At 39.4% G+C, this 18,314-nt stretch overlaps 3 protein-coding genes across 6 annotated transcripts; 2 read left to right on the forward strand and 1 right to left on the reverse strand.

The window, feature by feature from the left end:
- Window positions 1-328: 328 nt before the first annotated feature.
- Window positions 329-8,714, reverse strand: daw1 (dynein assembly factor with WDR repeat domains 1). 3 transcript variants are annotated; one of them, XR_535183.3, is made up of 13 exons: window positions 8,123-8,711; window positions 7,828-7,900; window positions 7,586-7,730; window positions 6,750-6,808; window positions 6,017-6,139; window positions 5,817-5,916; window positions 4,822-4,929; window positions 4,256-4,362; window positions 4,035-4,137; window positions 3,124-3,238; window positions 2,931-3,007; window positions 1,018-1,254; window positions 329-901 (listed from the first exon to the last, which is right to left on the reverse strand). XR_535183.3 is itself a non-coding variant. In XM_081614967.1 (13 exons), exons 1-13 carry the CDS (start codon window positions 8,160-8,162, stop codon window positions 867-869), a joined length of 1,224 nt encoding a protein of 407 aa, XP_081471093.1. In that variant the 5' UTR covers window positions 8,163-8,714; the 3' UTR covers window positions 329-866. The 3 variants fall into 3 exon arrangements, 2 of the variants coding, with proteins under 2 accessions (XP_081471093.1, XP_008423618.1); XM_081614967.1 differs by having other exon boundaries at window positions 1,092-1,254; window positions 4,822-4,905; window positions 8,123-8,714; XM_008425396.3 differs by having other exon boundaries at window positions 1,092-1,254; window positions 8,123-8,700.
- Window positions 8,715-8,878: 164 nt separating this feature from the next.
- On the forward strand, window positions 8,879-13,633 carry slc19a3b (solute carrier family 19 member 3b). Its single transcript, XM_008425393.3, has 8 exons — window positions 8,879-9,203; window positions 9,319-9,498; window positions 9,928-10,093; window positions 10,272-10,581; window positions 11,287-11,438; window positions 12,081-12,273; window positions 12,905-13,046; window positions 13,262-13,633. Exons 1-8 carry the CDS (start codon window positions 9,054-9,056, stop codon window positions 13,412-13,414), a joined length of 1,446 nt encoding a protein of 481 aa, XP_008423615.1. The 5' UTR covers window positions 8,879-9,053; the 3' UTR covers window positions 13,415-13,633.
- A 117-nt stretch (window positions 13,634-13,750) lies between these two features.
- Window positions 13,751-17,565, forward strand: slc19a3a (solute carrier family 19 member 3a). 2 transcript variants are annotated; one of them, XM_008425391.2, is made up of 7 exons: window positions 13,751-13,897; window positions 14,895-15,130; window positions 15,237-15,756; window positions 16,605-16,728; window positions 16,810-17,002; window positions 17,104-17,245; window positions 17,327-17,565. In XM_008425391.2, the coding sequence occupies exons 1-7, from the start codon at window positions 13,751-13,753 to the stop codon at window positions 17,474-17,476; spliced, it is 1,512 nt and encodes a 503-aa protein (XP_008423613.2). In that variant the 3' UTR covers window positions 17,477-17,565. The 2 variants fall into 2 exon arrangements, with proteins under 2 accessions (XP_008423613.2, XP_008423614.2); XM_008425392.2 differs by having other exon boundaries at window positions 16,605-16,683.
- The last annotated feature ends 749 nt before the right edge of the window (window positions 17,566-18,314 follow it).

Consider the following 18,314-nt stretch of genomic DNA (forward strand, 5'->3'; position numbering starts at 1 on the left):
TGAGAGAATCACACTAAGAAGAATCATTTTCCAAGGTGTTGGAGGTAATAAGCTTATTTGTTAACAAATTGCCCCAAGTCACTTAATAGAGACTATTGCAATCCTACAATTAACACGCAGATTGTTGTGCGCCATCCATCGTCATTCATAGTCTGACAATCTGTGAATGACCCTGGTTAATAAATCAAACAGGACAATATGAATCATTTGTAACAGCCGTGCTCTGTGGCTTACTGTAGCCTTGAATGAAGATAGATGAACATGGAGGCTGCTGATAACTCCTTTTACCAGCAGGTACTGGCACGAAACATCACAGAGAACCTAAAGGTGTCCACAGATTACACATCATTAATCATTTATTAAAAATATCTCTAGTCAATAGCTCACATTCAGCCCTGCTGCAACAGTAAAAGATAGCCTCAAAAAGTCTCTGCTTTTGCGACTATCTTTGCCTTATTGGTACAGAAAACTTTCATACATAGAAAACTGCAGATGACTGTTTTTTAGTCTTTTTTTTCCCCACAAATCCCTTTTTAGCTTTATCATTGTCATGCATGACATGGTGGAATCTGTCAAGTATAAATCTGTGCAATTTGAACTTTATAAATACCTGTTGAAACTCAGATCGTTTACATGTGCTTTCATTTCATTTTCATTTTAATAGATGAATAACTCTCCTAAAAGCTTGTTTAATAATCTGAGACCAAATTTCAATAGTGACCTTTAAATACTATTTTGGAAACACCTAATTCAACTGATCTGCGTGTAAAGAAAACGATCATTTAAGCCTTTGATGTACAAAAAAGAAAAGGATTTAAAAAACATCTTTTTTCACTTTCTCGGGGGCGCGGGGGCCGAGGGAAGGGTCAGTACCAGATCCGACATGTGTTGTCTTTGCTGCCTGCAGGGAAGCACAAGCATAAACAGGTGGTCACACAGAAGGACACAGCTGGATGCTTTTCATCTAACATTTGCAATTAAGCAAATGTGACAGCTAGCACGGAGGATTTCATTCACCCCTCAAGGATTTTTGAAAGTGCACGTTTGTCACGCTGACATGCGACAGCGAGACGTCGCGTCTCTTCAGACACCTGTAATGATGGTGTCCCCCTCGTAGTTGAAGGTACAGGAGAAGATCTCGTCTGTGTGGCCCTCCAGGATTTGAAGGCAGGCTCCGGACTGAACGTCCCACAGCCGGGCTGTCTTGTCTGAGCTGGCCGTCAGGACCCTGCTGCCCTGGGGGCTGAAACAAATCTGCAAGGAGAGGCCGGCATCACTCAGATGTTTGTGTTTTCAACGTGAGCATCGATGAAGTCATCCGTGGTAATGCTTAGCAAAAGAAATTCTGATTAAAAAAAATCAACTGTGAAACAGCCCAGGATTTATTATTCCCTAAATTGTTTCATTTTCTAAGGGAGAGGTAAGAGGAATAGAAAATGAAATGAATTGGGCACCAGTAGGCTATTACCATAAAGAGAGGACAGAGAGAGACTGAAGACTGGACAATGAGAAGCTGGACGATCTGCTGATGTTCAGGCCTTTGTTGCTTTAACTAAGCTTCATCATTTATGGTTGCATGCCTTTTGCTTCACGTGTAAGCAAAACAAAACATATGAAGGGATGAATCTTAAAAGAAAGGTTACAATTTACAGTTTTGCTATTTGTTTTGCTCTATGTAGCTTTCAGATTCTCTTCTTTATACAAGTATTGTAGTCGTAGTCTTGATATGTGCCTCGGTTTAATGCTGCAGATCTAAAACTCTTTTCATGAGGTATTTTTAGATGCTCCCATTAAAGGCAGACTACAGTTACCAGGATGTGTTCAATTTCCTTCCCTATAGCTTTGGAGCAAGCTGCAGCGACTGTGAAAACCGAATTTCATAAAAGAGGACATTTTCCCATTAGGGGGTAATTTAGACTTTACTGAAAAGCAGGGACGAAGCTAATGGGGTGTCCAAGATAGGAAGGATTCCCCAGATAAGCAGCTTCACAATAAACACAGAAGATGTCACATTCACTGCAATTCAAATGGAAGCTCGCGTTTTAGTGATTAGCATCAGTTCCATTTCATTACAAGGCTGTCATTTCCTTTTTAAAGAAAATATAGTCGAGGTTAGCAAGGTGAATCGGCACATTGAGACTGGAATATGTTGAAGTGAGAAGAAAAAGCATGAAGGGTGAGACGCTGAAACAGAGTGAAACATGGTTAACATGCATGTAGGGGAGGGGGAGAAGCCTCCTGTTAGAAACAGATTAGTGTCATAATCCTCTGGAATCATCCTCCATGCTGCCTATTTTTTACTGCCTGTCTGTGTTGCAGTAAACACATCCAGAGGACTCCTCTGAGTAAGATCCAGAGGAAAATAAGCTCATGAATAACAAATGTTGAAAATCACTTGCCTTTAAGAACAGGCTAAACGCAGGGCCAGACAAATTGCAAATTATGCAAAAACATGCATCGGCTTGACTTCACAAATCCGTGTAACACCAGGTTAGCAGTCTCTTTTTTTTTCTTCTTCATGCCAGGGTTTATGTGTCAAGGCACGCTGTAATGATTGTGCTTTAAGTGGAGCGACTGACGGCACAAGGTCAGACTGACAATCAGACCTCCTGAAGCCTCTGCTACTGTCTCTGCATTTCAGCATCACAATTTATCTTATTTTAGCAAGGTTACCAGAGTTCCCTCCACTTCCAAATTACGCAACGCTGTCAGGTGGTTCACTTAACTTTTGACGGCTGACATGTTTGTCACCTGGTTTCTTGACCTGATTTCTGAAATATGTACCTTCCCCTCACATTGCAGCATAAGCATACATTTATCCAAATTCTTCAGTATTTTGAAAATGTATCTGCAGAACAAGACCAAGTAACCCAAAACCCGATGTTGGCACAGACTGAAAACAGAAATTGGTCAACCAACCCCCAACATACCTTGGAGATTTCCCCGCCGTGGCCCTTCAGTGTCGCCAGACACTGATGTGTAGCTGCATTAAATATTTTTGCTGAACCTGACAAACACAGAGACAGGTTATGTTTGTTTGATGTAAAACCTCAAATAGTTCATTTGTGAAGGCGTCAAACAGACGTATGAGAGAGTTTTTTTAACGTGACGCTACGGCCTCACCATCAGCGGAAGCTGTAGCAATAAGCTGACCGCTTAAATCAAAACACACATCCAACACCTCCTTTGTATGTCCGACTAGGGTGGCCACACATTTCCCACTGACAGCGTCCCACAGCTACAAATAAATAAATAAAAAATACGCATCACTTTGATTCACATCAAGAGAACATTTCTCTTTAAAAAACGCAAATAATTCAAAACATGTAGAAAGACTAGGCCTACAAACAATAAAGAAAAGTTGTTTAAATGTAAGTAAGTTTGAATGCAATGATTTTCCAAATATTCATTCACCTTATTTAAATAAAAAGTAGTTTAAAGGCATCATGGAACATGCTAAGCTGCAAGTTTTATTAAATAATTTAATTGCTTGGAACCTTTAAACACTGCAGTGCTTATATACTGTACTACCATACAAAAATAGCATTTTGTATATTGACGTTATTCAAAACAAAGCAGGCATTACTTAAAGTTTATTAATAATAAATAAACTTCATTTATTATTATGCACCTGTTGTTATATTAATTATAATACATATTCAGGTGCATATAAAAATGTAACAGTTGTCAAATATAAGCTTGCTGACCGCTGTTGGCCGTTTACTCCAGCTTTATTTTAGCATTCAAGTTAAATAACGAGAGGATTGGATGATTTGTAAGAGGGACTCAGTCGGGCATGAATAATGGATTGGATTTGAATAATTTCTGCGTGAAATGGTTCAGAATTTACAGACAGAGAGGACATTTGACAAGGGTTATCTATACAAGTAGGGACATTCCTCACTGAAATATCAACGGTCTCTAAAAACAGCTAAACAAGATTTTCAGTAAATGTCAACATGTACTGCTTTCTTTATTCCAGATTGAAAAAGTGCTACAACAGTTGAAGAATCCAAAGTCCCACCAATTCCTACCTTACAGGTCTTGTCAGTGGAACCAGAGGCTATGAGAGAACAATCCCAGTTAAACTGAACGTTACTTATTTCTCCCATGTGACCGATCAAAGTGTGAACGCGTCTAAGACGAGGAGACAAAGACACAAAATTTAATTTATAAATGCAGAACGTGTATGCACAAACTAAGCGATGACTCATTAAAACTGGACGCACTCACAGCAGCAATAATAACATCTGACCTTTTGGAAGCAACATCCCATATAGCAACTGTGTAATCAAAGGAGCCAGTGACAAGATGATTGCCAACAGTGTTAAAGCACAAAGAGAGGACATCTACGGTGTGGCCCTGGAAGAAAGAAGAGAAAGAACATCACTCCCCGCTGACTCATTTCTGCTCTCTGTTACATTCTCGCTCTTTCTCAACATCTAACAGAAAGAGTTTGGCTCAGGAATTGATTTTTCTCATCATTAAAGATTTAGTTCACGTCATTTAGCTCTACACGATGTGAGGAATTAAAAAATATCTGAAAGACTTCCTCCTAACTTCGAGCCTGCACATCTCTGAATCAACACCATTAATTGCCCAAAAGGATTGTTTTGGTGATAGATTTTTTTTTGTGTGTGTGTGGTTACATTCCCCTTTAGGTAATTCACAGCTGTGCTGTGAAGTACAACTGCTGCCACCAAACACAAAAGAACAGCGCTTTTTAGGAAGTTTTACTAACGACTACTTTTGCAATATGTGCATCGCTTACGATACAGGAGAAATGCAAGATAAGCAAGCGGTACAGAACAGATAACTCACAGTCAGTGTGGCCACCTCCTCGCCACTTTCCACATCCCACAGCTTTGCGGTGGCATCCATGCTGCCTGTGGCCACCAGTGTACTCTGAGGGTTGAATGCCAGACACACCTACACAACAGATTCTTCCTTTCACACTTTGATATTTCACTTTCTGCAACAAAACTAAGAGACATGACCTGGATGTATTTGATATATTAAAATTTGATGATAGATACAGATTTCCTTTGCTTTGAATCCTCAGTTTACCTTAGCCCTACTCAAATGGCAAACTCAATAAAGTGCATGAATTCTTAACATATAAAAGTGTTTATTGCATCATGCAATGGAGCAACTACGAATGCATGGTTATATTTTGTCTTTCATTCCATATTCCTCCATTAGTATTGCCACATATAGTACAAACCACATTTTCACTCTTGTTCATGTTATGACCATAAATTATGAGCATTTTCCTGGAATTTTATGTGAAACCGTTTCTTTTTAAAACCATTCATTTATTTTCTTCTCCTATGACGCACTGTGTTGTGTCTTTATATTACATAAAAACCCAAGAAAATATGTTGAAGATTGTGGTTGAAACTTAACAAATTCTGAAAATAAAGTGCATAAACACTTTTATGAGGCACTGTGTTATAAGGCACTTTTTAAATTTGTACTTCAAGATTTTTGGGGCTGTAATGAGAGTTGGAATTACAGTGAGTTGGAAGAAGGAAAAAAAGTATTTTAACAGAAATTTGAGGCGAAACTTTATCTTATTTGATGAGCTTGGATGATCTTCTTCCAAGAAAAATCATCTTCCATGTAAAGAAACATAACCACAAGTGGGTAATTGTCTTTGCTCTTTTTTTGGGGGGCGGGGGGCAAATTTTATTTTCTCTCCATGTTTTCTGCCAAAGATATGCATTACGCATCCAAATCGAATCATATTATTGATCCTTAACACAAACTGCTTAAAAACAGGCAGTAATTGACTGATTCAAGTTTAAAATACCTACTATTTCAGCCCGGTGTCCACAAAAAGTATGAAAACATTTGCCCGTCTCGGCACACCACAGTTTGCAGGTCTTGTCGAAAGAGCCTGTGGCAATCTTGTCTCTAGGTTTAATGAGGAGGAAAGACAGCGGGAAATGTACGTTTTGTTTTGAACGTTCAGCGGAGCAGCAAAATTCTCATATGTGATAAAACAGCTCGTTACCCATAGGGATTGTTGAACGCGATTGCATATACAACGTTCCTGTGACCCTCGAGTGTGTGCAGCTCTGCACCGGAGGCGGTGTCCCAAACTCTACATGTTCTGTCATAACTTCCAGTTATGAACCTACAGAGTTTGAGAGAAAAGAGTAATAACAACACAGTAAGTAACAGCATGAGGCTATGGGAGAGGGCAGAGGTTAGAGTTAGTGGGATCACTGAATTATAAGGTCATACTGCTGGCAAAGCTAAAGCAAAGTCTGTTTTATCATAACAACAAAAACATTTAAAACCAACAGTTTTAAATAAGTGAAACTAAAATAAAACAAAAAGAAATAGCAGGGAAAAAATCTGGAAAATAGTTATTTGGAACAATGTGTTTTGTTCTGAAACATGTTATTAGGTTTTCCAGCAAGATCTTTTTTAACAAATCTAGTTTTTTAGAAAACTAGCTACAGCCATTGCATCTGCCCGGTACTTGTTTTTTCTTCTTCTTCTTTTCATTCTTAGCTTGAGAGTTCAGCTCTTTCAAAAGATTTCCACAGGGATTTAGCTCTCATATTGCTGATGGCCAATAATCAGTCTACCTTTTCCCCTTCAAAGATTCCTTTTGCTCTTTGTGAAGTAATTGAGATTCAAACGAGCAAGACTGTTTTGTTAACTCGATTTGTAGCTTTGTCATCATCATTTATTTGCTAAATGTAGCAGCGACAGCTGACTGCATTAAGACTTCTCACCTTGATCCAGATTTATCAAAGGCAATATTGGTCAGAGGCAGTATGTGTGCCTTCAGCTCCTGCAACATGAATAGATATAGATATGAATAGATAAAATATTAAAAGAAAACGTTCCAAGGCAATATTGGCTTAATTCATAATAATAAAGTTACCAATTCAACTCCATGTGTAAAATTAATCCATCTATGAAATGAGCAAGCATCTCTCTCCTGGCCTATGAGTGATGGATTAATATGTTCTTTTCTCATTAAAAAAAGTTGGGAAACTCACTCAAGCAGCTGATAAAAAACACTATTAAGCTGTCTTAATGAACATACACAAGCACTGTTTACCCAACAAGGCTTAAGAACCGAAACCACTAGTGCTCTCTAGTGACAATATGGATGTATGGCTACTGCTATAACAGCTGAACCTCATGCTTTTCCGACAAGTTCAGGATTGGGTCACCATAATAAAAAAAATAATTAGAGAATAGAAAGGCACCGAAGTAAGCAAAATTATCTAATTAGTCACATAAAATAATACTTAGAATGACTTTGTTAAGTCAACATATCTCCTTCGGCACTTTTTCCCCCCACTTAAAAATAAAAATATAGATTCAAACACTTCCTTGAAAGAAAACCTGGGTAATGATGCTTTTGGAAAATGAGAAATTCTATTTTAATTTATTTGATTTAAACTTCACGTAAAAAAAAAAATCTTTTTAAATAAAAATTATATATATATATATATATATATATATATATATATATATATATATATATATATATATATATATATATATATATATATATATATATATATATATATATATATATATATATATATAAGCTGACCTTGCAGAAACAGAACCTGTGGTGGTCCTGCTGACTCTGTTTCTGTTGGAGTCGGAGAACCAACTCTTTGACCTGTTCGGCCCGGGACTCTGTGATCAGAGGCTCTGATTGTCTGATTTCTGACACCAGCTCATCTGTGTTTGTTCTGTGAAGACCGAACGCAAAGCATGGAAAATCAGTAAGTTACTAAAAATTAAAAAAAAGTCCATCCATCCTAGTGTTGAAGGATCAAACTCACGCACTCAGGTGTCAAATCCAGAAGATCGATGGATTTGGTCCTCAAATATCCTCCTCGCTCATATTCCAGGATTATACCTGTCGAAAGAATCAAATAAATAACTGCTGGTGGTGTCACATTAAAGAACCTGCGAGTTTTTCGCTTTGAGTTTACCGAACACAATTACCTAACTTTGTCAGCTCCATATAACTGGATAAATGCTAGTTTGAAGTTGGAAACAATTTTACACAGTACCGTCATGTTCTTTATAAGAATGTCTAAACCCACATTAAATAGAGAAGAAAAAATAATATTGTTACCGGGTGGATAATATCTGAGAAGAAACCGCTTGAGTCTCATCTTCTGCCGCAGACCACAACAAACTGTCGCTATGGTGACGACAGCGCGTGCCCCGCCTCACACATGCGTAAAACGTGTAAATTGGGTGGATTAAGATGGGAGAAGACAAAAGACAAAGAAAAGAAACACGTTTAGGAGAAAATAGTTCTTATTATTGTCGATGCATGAAATAGGATAGAACTTTTCATGTTTTTGTAATTGCCTTTAGAAATTATTTTCTACTTTATTAATGGTTATTAAACTGTACTTTAGATCTATAAAAAATATTTCTGGTGTTATGAGTGAGCTTCATGTGTTTCACGCATCTTCTTTAGAAAAGGATCTGCACTAATTGTAACTACAGACAGCCTTACGGCAGTGTTTGTGTCACTTTGCAAAGAACAATGGGACAAATATAAATTTCAGTGTGTGCAAAGTTGATAGTCTTACCCTAAAATAGTTTCAAGCAGAAATGTAAATGATTTTTATTTCTAAGAAATCTTGTACAACCACGTATCATTTTTCATTTACTGCATGATGATTTGTCATGTAAAATTCCATCTAAAATATTTTGCCGTTCATCTGGTGATTTGCAACACACATTAGATGTATTTTATAAGTATGAATACGTTTAGAAGGTAATTTCCTCATTAGTAAAGTTTTCTACTTGTTACTTTCAACTTGCCAAGTCTTCTATTCCACAAACAGGTCAAAGTCTGCATACACCGGAGTACTGATTACAGTGTGTTGCTCATAAAGATTGTGTGCTTGTATTCCAGCTTCTTGTGACTACTGATAGCTTTAACAGAAATCCGCCTGAGAGATACTGAGAAGCCAACGTGAACTGATACCTCATCTTGGAAACATATTATTTCAAAGTCAAGCAGCACAAAATTCTGCTGAGGCCACACTATGGGGTACTGGGCAAAACTGAAGTCTTCTGGATGGGCTTACCCCACCACCGTGCTGTCAATCTATGGCTTTCTTGCTAATTGCCGCGTAGCAGAGCCCTTCCTTACACCTTACCTAATTGGACCAAACAAGAACATTTCTGAAGAGGTGGTACGTATTTCGCACACGTTTTATTAGAGACATTTTTATTTATTTATTTATTTACAATTTACTCAGCAATTTTGTTTGACTCAGCATTTCTGTTCTTGCTGCTTTTTGCCCACAGGTGACCAACTATCTGTTTCCTGTTTGGACATACTCATACCTGGCCTTTCTTTTTCCAGTTTTCCTCCTGACTGACTTTCTGAAGTACAAACCTGTCATTATGGTACAGGGACTCTTTCTTGTCAGTAATTATCTCTTGCTATCCTTTGCCCCTGGCCTGCCTGCAATGACCTTCCTTCAGGTCAGTAAAATACCCGTCCTGTAACAGCTGTAATGCAGAGTTCAAACACAAACGTTTCCTCATTGCTTCCTTGTCTCTGTCAAAGAAAAGCATTTCCGTAGTACAATGCTGTCACTACCATGTTTCACGGTGGGTAAATAGAAATCTATGACCAAACAAATATGGATGTCCTACTCATCTCATAAAATAAAATTCCCTAAAGTCATGTATCATTATCTTTCCACCAGTCTGTCACATAAAAGTCTGCTGTTGTGATGTGACAGTGATGAAAAGTTCAAGGGATGCAAATACTTTTGTAACGCTGTGTTTTGTCCTGTAACTACAGTAAGCATTATCAGGAATACCATCTACAAGTTTAAAACATTTGCTAGTGAACAATGCCTCAAAATGAGAAGCAGCTTCTGGAAGACTGGTTTGTCTCATTTACAGGTCAACTTTGGAATAGTGACTTCCACGGAGGTCGCCTACTTCTCTTATATTTACAGCGTGATTCCACTGAAAAGCTATCAAAAAGCTACAAGTTACCTGCGCAGCGCCATGCTGACGGGATATACATTTGGTGCCAGCCTTGGCCAAATGCTTGTCTCCCTTGGAGGTAATTATTTTTAAAAGATGCTGTTGTTGATTTTTCATCAATACTCTAAAGGAACGAGCAGTATGATATACTTTTCTTCTTTATGCATAACAAAAACTGACAAAAAAAAAAGGAGCTGGTGTGTAAACTGTGATTCCAACGTTGTGCAAACTCTGATTATTATCTATTTCATTCACAGGAGTGGATTACTTCTACTTAAATGCCATAACTCTGGGGATTGTTTGCGCAGCTTTTCTAGTCTCTTTCTGGTTGCCCATGCCCAAAAGGACCATGTTCTTCAAAACGGAAGCGGCTGTGGGCTCCCAGTCGCAGAAAAAAGGGTCACTCAGAAACAACAGACAGAGAGATTCAGAGGCGGATAAGGATGGAGAATCCTTGGAGGACAAAGAGATGGAGCATGCTGGCGGTGCTGGCTGTTGCAGCAGAGAAAGTGTGATCACTGCAGGTCCCTTACTTTGGAAAAGCTTTAAGGAATCATACTCTTCTAGGTGTGTTTCTCATACAGTGCCTTGCAAAAGTGTTTGAACTTCTTGAAAGTTTTTATATTGTCACAAACATCAGTGTATTCCATTTGGATTTATGTAACAGATCAACATGAAGTAGTAGCATAAGGAAAATTATAAATGGTTTCAATTTTTTTTTATTTTTATAATGGAGTGCATATTTTTTGTAGAATCGTCTTTTGCTTCAGTAACAGCTTCCAGTATTTTTGGGCAGTATTTCTACCAGCTTTGAAAACAAGAAACAGACATTTCTGAGTCTTTTTAGCTCAAGCCACACAGATTGGATGAAAAGAGTCTGTAAAAATAAGTTTTCAAGTTTTGCAACAGATTCTCAACTGAATTTATGTTCAGATGTTCACTGAGGAGAAATACACTTTGATCCAAACCCCTTCCACTGTAACTATATCTGTATGCTCAATTTTCAGTTGAACAGCAAACTTCCTCCACAGTTTTTTTTTTTTTCTGGGAAAAAGTTAAAAATCAGGTATTCGTTTCCCATTCCTTCCAGTTCACAGCTATATGCACATTTGTGTTGGTCTGTCACATGAAATTTTAAATAAAATACGTTGACGTCTGAGGTAACTTTACTCAACATTAAGAAGCTAAAGAGACAGGAATGCTTTTGCAAAGCACTGTGTATTTTATCGATACCCCTCATCATAATATGCTGTCTCATTTTTCACCATGCAGGCATTTAGTGTACTGGTCCTTGTGGTGGGCATTGGCCACGGCCGGCTACATGCAGATCTTTAACTACATCCAGCTTAAGTGGGACCATATAGAACCATCTGCCACGTCATCTGTCTATAACGGAGCTGTGGAAGCTGTGTCTTCTGTTGTTGGTGAGTTATTATTTGTACCTCAACCTTTTGAAAATTGTTTAAATATCACTGAAGCAAAATCATTATAAGGTAAATCATAGAAATACCTTCTAGGCTTTAGATTTATAGAAAAAAAAATCTGCAAGTTTTTCTACTTTGCAAATTTATGGATGGAAAGGGAGAACAAAGCATCACATCCAGGAAGTAACATTTAACAGCACTGCTTAAAGCTGCCACGCCTGATAACACCGAGACATGTAAAAATCGCAATCAACAACAAAAAAAAAAAAGACAAGCGCACTGGGGCTGGTTATATGTGGTGACTGATTAAACGGAAAATGCGTATTGATTTTGAAAGAGAACAGCAGCACTGGGTTTCTTTTGGCTCACGCTCAGCCTGGCTCAGCGTGAGGGGAAGTAGAGTAATTGCTTCAATTAAAGAGAGAGACAAAAGTTAATGGATTCTCTGATTATTGCTGGTGGTAGATTCTAAGTGCATCCTGCAAGAGGTTTATCAAGCCGGGCTAAGGAGACCAGCTTAAGGATGCACACGATTTGTTACTGTCAGCGCTTGAGGAAAGAGACGATGGCCTCGGGGTAAATTAATTAATCGAAATGGGTAGGATGTGCATGGAACAACCAGTTATCTGCTTCATATTTCAGGTGCCGCTGCAGCGTTCTCGGTGAGCTTCATCAATGTGACCTGGGCCACGTGGGGAGAGCTGACCCTGGGGCTCTTCTCGGCCGTGTGCTCAGGTGCTGTGTATCTGATGGCGTTCACCAGCAGTATCTGGGCGTGCTATGCCGCATATGTCTTATTCAAATCCTGCTACATGTTTCTCATTACCATCACAATGTAAGCTCAACATATAACTCTTCTTTTTTTTTTTTGTTCACTCAAAGTTTACTTATGGTGAACTTTTCATCTGTTTGATACATTTGACCCAAATGTAAAAATCAAAAGGGAAACGGTGTATTCAGATGTGAAAGCTTGGATTCTTATGAGGGAGATAAATTCTCGGTTTAAACATCAAACTTTGGCTTGATACATAAATCTTACTTCTGTGGTGTTGTGTATTTGTTATGCTGAAGTTGGAGCCAAAACGATTTTCATAAAATTTGAAATAAAATACTGTGACGATACAGAAAAATCTTATGGAGAAATACTACAAGCTTATGAAAAGTGTCAACAGGTCCTCAGAGGGAACAAGTGTTTATCAGTCTGCTGGACATAGAGTCACAATATAAATATGATCAATTATCTAGAGTTGCATTGTTTTTAAAGTTCACCATATTGGCACATAATAACTTTGGTTAATGCTGATGTGTGGGTCGCTGAACTCAAGTCTACAATAGAAGTGCACTGATACTCTTTTTCATGAAGATGGAATGTAATTTATTCAAGTCATTTCAAGTAACTCTGATCATGAATATCTCTAACAGTCTAATATTAAAGAAGGGTTCCTCTCCTGATTGTGTTTCTGTAGATTCCAGATAGCATCCAACCTCTCCATGGAGTGTTACGCTTTGACGTTTGGGATCAACACGTTCATAGCCCTCTTACTGCAGACTATTGTCACGGTCATTGTTGTGGATGAAACCGCACTGGGACTGGACATTGTCACCCAGGTATGCTGTTTTCACTCATTGTTTTATTGCTTTCTTTTTTTTTAAATGGCAGCAGGTTGGGACTGAACTCTAACTGAAAACACGAGGATATGTTTGTGACCAAGGAGAGACACCTGGTGGTAATGATTGGCCATTACAAGAGGATTTGTTTAATATTGTTGGCTAATTTGGAAAGTTAAATGTTTCTGGCCACTGACAAATGTTTCTTTCTGCAGTTTATCATATATGGCAGCTACTACGCTGCCATCTCAGCTCTCTTTCTGATCCGAGGGACCTACACCGCCTGCGTACATCAGCGATCTGTGGATCAGACAGAAACGAGAGGAAAAGAACCAGGTGGAGAGGTGATCTCTTCTGAACGTTTCTGATCACAATCAATAAAACTCTTGTGCCTGAAAAAAATGCTGACTGGCCTCGTGTGTGTGTGTGTGTGTTTTTTTTTTTTCCCCCAACATTTGCCTTGTATCTCCAGCTGTAAAACAGATATTTTCTGATAAGAATTAAGCCCACGGATTTGTCCAGAAAGCATGACTTGCAATCACCGACACCTTGCTGCTCTTTGACCTGGCTGTTGATTGGCAAAACCAGCACTAAATCTGACTAACTTTAGATGACTAAACCTGACAGGCACGCATGACCAAAGTAGCTGCAGCCACTAAGTACACACACACACACACACACATACCAAAGGAAAGCAGGCAAACATGGAGAGTGTGAAAAGACTGAGCTCAGACTGGAGATATCCCACCACGTTGCTGTGCGTCTATGGATTCTTTAGCACGGTGAAGCCGCTGGAACCTTTCCTCATACCGTTCCTGACAGGACCAGACAAGAATCTGACCACTGAACAGGTACAAAACTACAGCTGAACAACTGAAGGGCATCAAACAACAACTGATTTGAAAGATTTACTCGATTTCATGCAAAAAACCCAGCTATTATAGTGTGTTGTGAAGTGTTTTTTTTTCTGTTCTGATCAGATGTTATTAATTACTGAATCAGTGGGAAGATGGAAACATCCTATAGTCACACCTGTGATTCACTCCAATAAAGTGATACATGTTCACCTGCTTATTTATAGAATAAATAAGATCGGTAAATCTTTTTATTACTTGCTTCCGAGTCAGAGGCTCACACAGTGTAGATTATTATAGCCTTAAACCATTTAGAAAGTCCAAATGATGGTGTAATAATTTTGTTAGATTCACAACATCTGAGTTCAATGGAGGATCATTTGTAGATGTTTTTTAAGTTTTCAGAGGAACGACTTCTTCTTTGTGTGACATCATGAAAACATGTAAAGAAATCGGCAGATATCAAGTAGAAAAATGTACAAGGCTGGTTTATCCTTGGGTATAATTTTTATATGCCTGGAGGTGTCATGCTCATCTCTCTAAACAAGTGTATGCAAGAATAAACAGCATGGAAACATCCAGCTGAAAGGCCTAGGGATGAGCAGGACTCTGCCAAAATGTCGGCTGACGAAGGTAAATTTGACAACCAAAAAAAAAGTCTCCACCTGAATTTAACTGAACAAACAGGTTATGAGCTTTCCATTGGATAGTTACTCCATGGACAACGGTTTTCCAGCTGATGCATTATGTAGCTTCCAATTTCTTAAATAACCATGTGAGAAGACACATCCTGTGGTCACGAGAAAAATTATGAATCTGTTGAATAACAAACAAAACATCTTTTATTCATTGCAGAAATGGATAAAATTGTGTAGAGAAGTGTCTAACGGATTATTAAAACCTCTGACGACAGTAGGAAAACCAGAAGTGTGGTCGGAAAATAGAACTTGGAACTGTTTTTGTATGTTTTTCTGGTTTTATCTCTCCGCGTCAGGTCAACAACCAGATTTTTCCCGTGTGGACATACTCCTACCTGTCCGTGCTGGTGCCGGTCTTCCTGCTCACGGACTGGCTGCGTTACAAACCTGTGGTGGTCTTCCAGTGTGTGATGCTCTTCATCACCACGGCTCTGCTGAGGTGGACGGAGAGCGTGCTGGCCATGCAGGCCATGCAGTTCTGCTACGGGGTGGTGACAGCCAGCGACGTGGCCTATTTCTCCTTTATCTACAGGTCATGCCTTGCAACTAAAAGTACAATCAGAGTCGCACGTTTGGACCGTGTGGAGTCAGAGTGGACCTGACAGTTCTCCTAAATGATCCTGTTTTGTTTATTGCAGCGTTGTAGATCTAAAAAGATACCGTAAGGCCACGTCTTACAGCCGCAGCGTCCAGCTCCTGGGATACACCGTGGGCTCGGTGCTGGGTCAGCTGCTCGTCAGCTTCGACCTCATGTCCTACAACAACATCCTCGTGTTCACTTTGGTGCTCACAGCCGTCGCACTCGTCGCCTCCTGCTTGCTGCCCATGCCACAGAGAAGCATGTTCTTCCACAGAAAACATTCTGGACAGAGAGCGGCAGAGGAAGGCGCAAAGAGGCAAAGGGGTGGCTCTGAGGATGAAGAACGCCACTCAGAAACATCAAATACATCCCTGGGAGACAAAGGAGATACGAAGGGGCAGCGGGTTGAGGAGGACGAGGATTCGGAGGAGATAAAAGGGGCGGCGTCCTGCAGCCAGGTCGCTCTGCAGCTATGGAGAGATTTCCGCCAGTGTTATTCCTCCAGACAGCTGTTGTACTGGTCAGTGTGGTGGGCCATGGCCACATGTGGCTATAACCAGACTGTCAACTATGTACAGGTCAGTCTCAACGTCAACAAAAATGTCAATAGTCAATCAAAAGCTTGCATTATGAGAGCTCCTGTTTAACACTCTAACAACAATAAAAAAAAACTTAAAAGTACGAACAGTATGAAAAGAGATTGACATGTAGCACAAAGGTTCAGTGTCCCAGTAATAAAGACATTACGGTGAAAGATTTGCACATTAAAAGTAAAAACCTTATAAAGATGTTGCTGGAGGCTGGTAAGAGAATGGAGTGGTAAGGTGCAATTTCTCCAAAAGCTACTAAAAAAAATAAAAAGATTTGATTTTGCTAACAGACAGATACAAATACTTTAAATTTTGGAGAGATATCATAAGGATGATGAAACTTAAGTTGGAGTATTTAGCTAAAAGGGGGGAAGCCTGCAAGCCTCAGAACGCCATCAAAACTTTGAAGTACAAATAATGGTGGCAGGATGAGTTTATGGGGGTGTTTTGATGCAGGAGGGATTGGTGCACCTAAAAAATAGATTGAATAAAGGGGAAAGAGCATGATGTGAAAATACTGAAGCAGTACCTCAAGATATTTGCCAGGAAGTTAAAGCTTGAACAAATGGGTCTCCCAAATGGACAAAGATGAACATTCCTGCAAACCATTGCAAGAAACAAGCGGGATACAAAAAACATTTGACTTAAATCCTGCAGTTAAAAAGGCATTTCTGCTCGGGAGCGAACTGCTGTAGCGGTAAATGTGACAATTGCTTCTGGATTTTCTTGTAATCTGTGTGTGTGTGTGTGTGTGTGTGTGTGTGTGCGTGTGTGTGTGTGTGTGTGTGTGTGTGTGTGTGTGTGTGTGGGTGTGTGTGTGTGTGTGCGCGTCCCAGGTGCTGTGGGAGCACGTGCAGCCCTCTCAGAACTTCAGCATTTACAACGGAGGTGTGGAGGCAGCGTCAAACTTGTTAAGTAAGCAGAAAACAGACAGAAGTGAAACTGTCGAAAAAAAGGAAGGTTGGGAGATAAAGACGTACCATCTTATTACCAAGCGACCGTATTTTGTAGTCGGGTAAACGCTGAGCTGGTGTTTTCCAGGTGCAGCAACTGCCTATGGCATAGGCTTCACAGAGGTGAGGTGGGAGCAGTGGGGGGAGCTGGCCCTGGGTGGCTTCTTGGGACTGGGAGCTGCTGCATTATTTCTCATGACTTTCGCCGGAAACATCTGGGTCTGCTACGCCACCTACACCATCTTCAAGTGCCTGTACATGCTCCTGATAACAATAGCCATGTAAGACTCACCATTTTGTTCCAAGGCTAATTTTTTTTTCTACTGTACAAATGTTGCATTAGTAAACAGAAAAAAAAAAACAAAAAACGTATTCCTGCAAGGTATCAAATCGCAGCCGACCTGTCGATGGAAAGGTACGCTCTGGTGTTTGGGGCCAACAACTTTGGAGCTCTGCTTCTGCAGACAATCATCACTTCCGTGGTGGTTGACAGCGGAGCGCTGGGCCTTCCCATCGTTCCTCAGGTAAACAATCTGATCGCGAGATACAAACGCTAAGATTTCGGCTGTACTGACGCCCCCTGGCGGTTGTGCTTTCTTTTGCAGTTCATCATTTATGCCAGCTACTTCTCAGTCATCTCTGTGGTTTTTCTGATTCGGGGAATATTTAGCGTCTGTAAAGCGCAGAGGATAAAAAAGGAACAGTCGTCTTTAAATGGAAGACAATCTGAAATCTGCGAGGAACACAAGTTCTGATATTGTAAATGGAGACTTGATTTTATTTATCTTTTTTTTTTGTAACCCTGTGGTACCAAATCATGGAATTAAACGCCCTTTTTCTTGTGTTTTTTTGTGCTAAAATAAAACACATGTAATACATTTTTCGTGCAACGTAGGAGCAGCTCAACTAGAAAACATTTACAAAAAGTAAATTTCAGTAATTCAATTTAAAAAGGGACATTTAGACTAACAGACCATGGCAAAATATCAGAGTCAGAAAAAAAAGCACTGTACTGTTGCTCATTACATTTTAAGAGAAAAGTTAAACTTTCAATTTGTTTAAAAGTCAAGATCTTAGGATCTGAATGAAGAATGAAGTTCAATCCAGGTGGGTTTTCTCCAATCCAGTTGGAATTCTCCAGTCATTAAATGGGGAGCCATGTAACCTGCCGGTGTTGATCTATGTTGTATTTTGAAGTTTATTTTATACTTCTATCGTGTTCGAAGTTTACAGTCAATGCAGTAGTTTGCCAAGACATTTTAAGAGCACTTTACGGTTCTCTCTGCCGATAAGTCTTCATGGAGTTGCCGATTTCATTTTCAGCAGAGCTTAGCACCTGCCCACGCGAACAAAAGCAAGAGTTTCCCTTTTTGAATTGAATTACTCATATGAATGTACTTTCCGATTACATTCTAGCTCATTGAGAAGCACCTATACATTTCTTAATGAAAGCTTCAGTCATTTCATCTTATTTAAAATTCATTTTAATATATATTCTGTATATATTTACACATTAACTTAAAATTCTTTAATATCCCATGAAAGTGGTTTTTCAGTCCATCAGTCATTCTGCTTTTCCCCCCCGTGGGTCTG

Source organism: Poecilia reticulata, chromosome 13, assembly GCF_904066995.2.
Source record: "Poecilia reticulata chromosome 13, P_reticulata-male-v2, whole genome shotgun sequence".
Taxonomy (NCBI): Eukaryota; Metazoa; Chordata; class Actinopteri; order Cyprinodontiformes; family Poeciliidae; genus Poecilia; species Poecilia reticulata.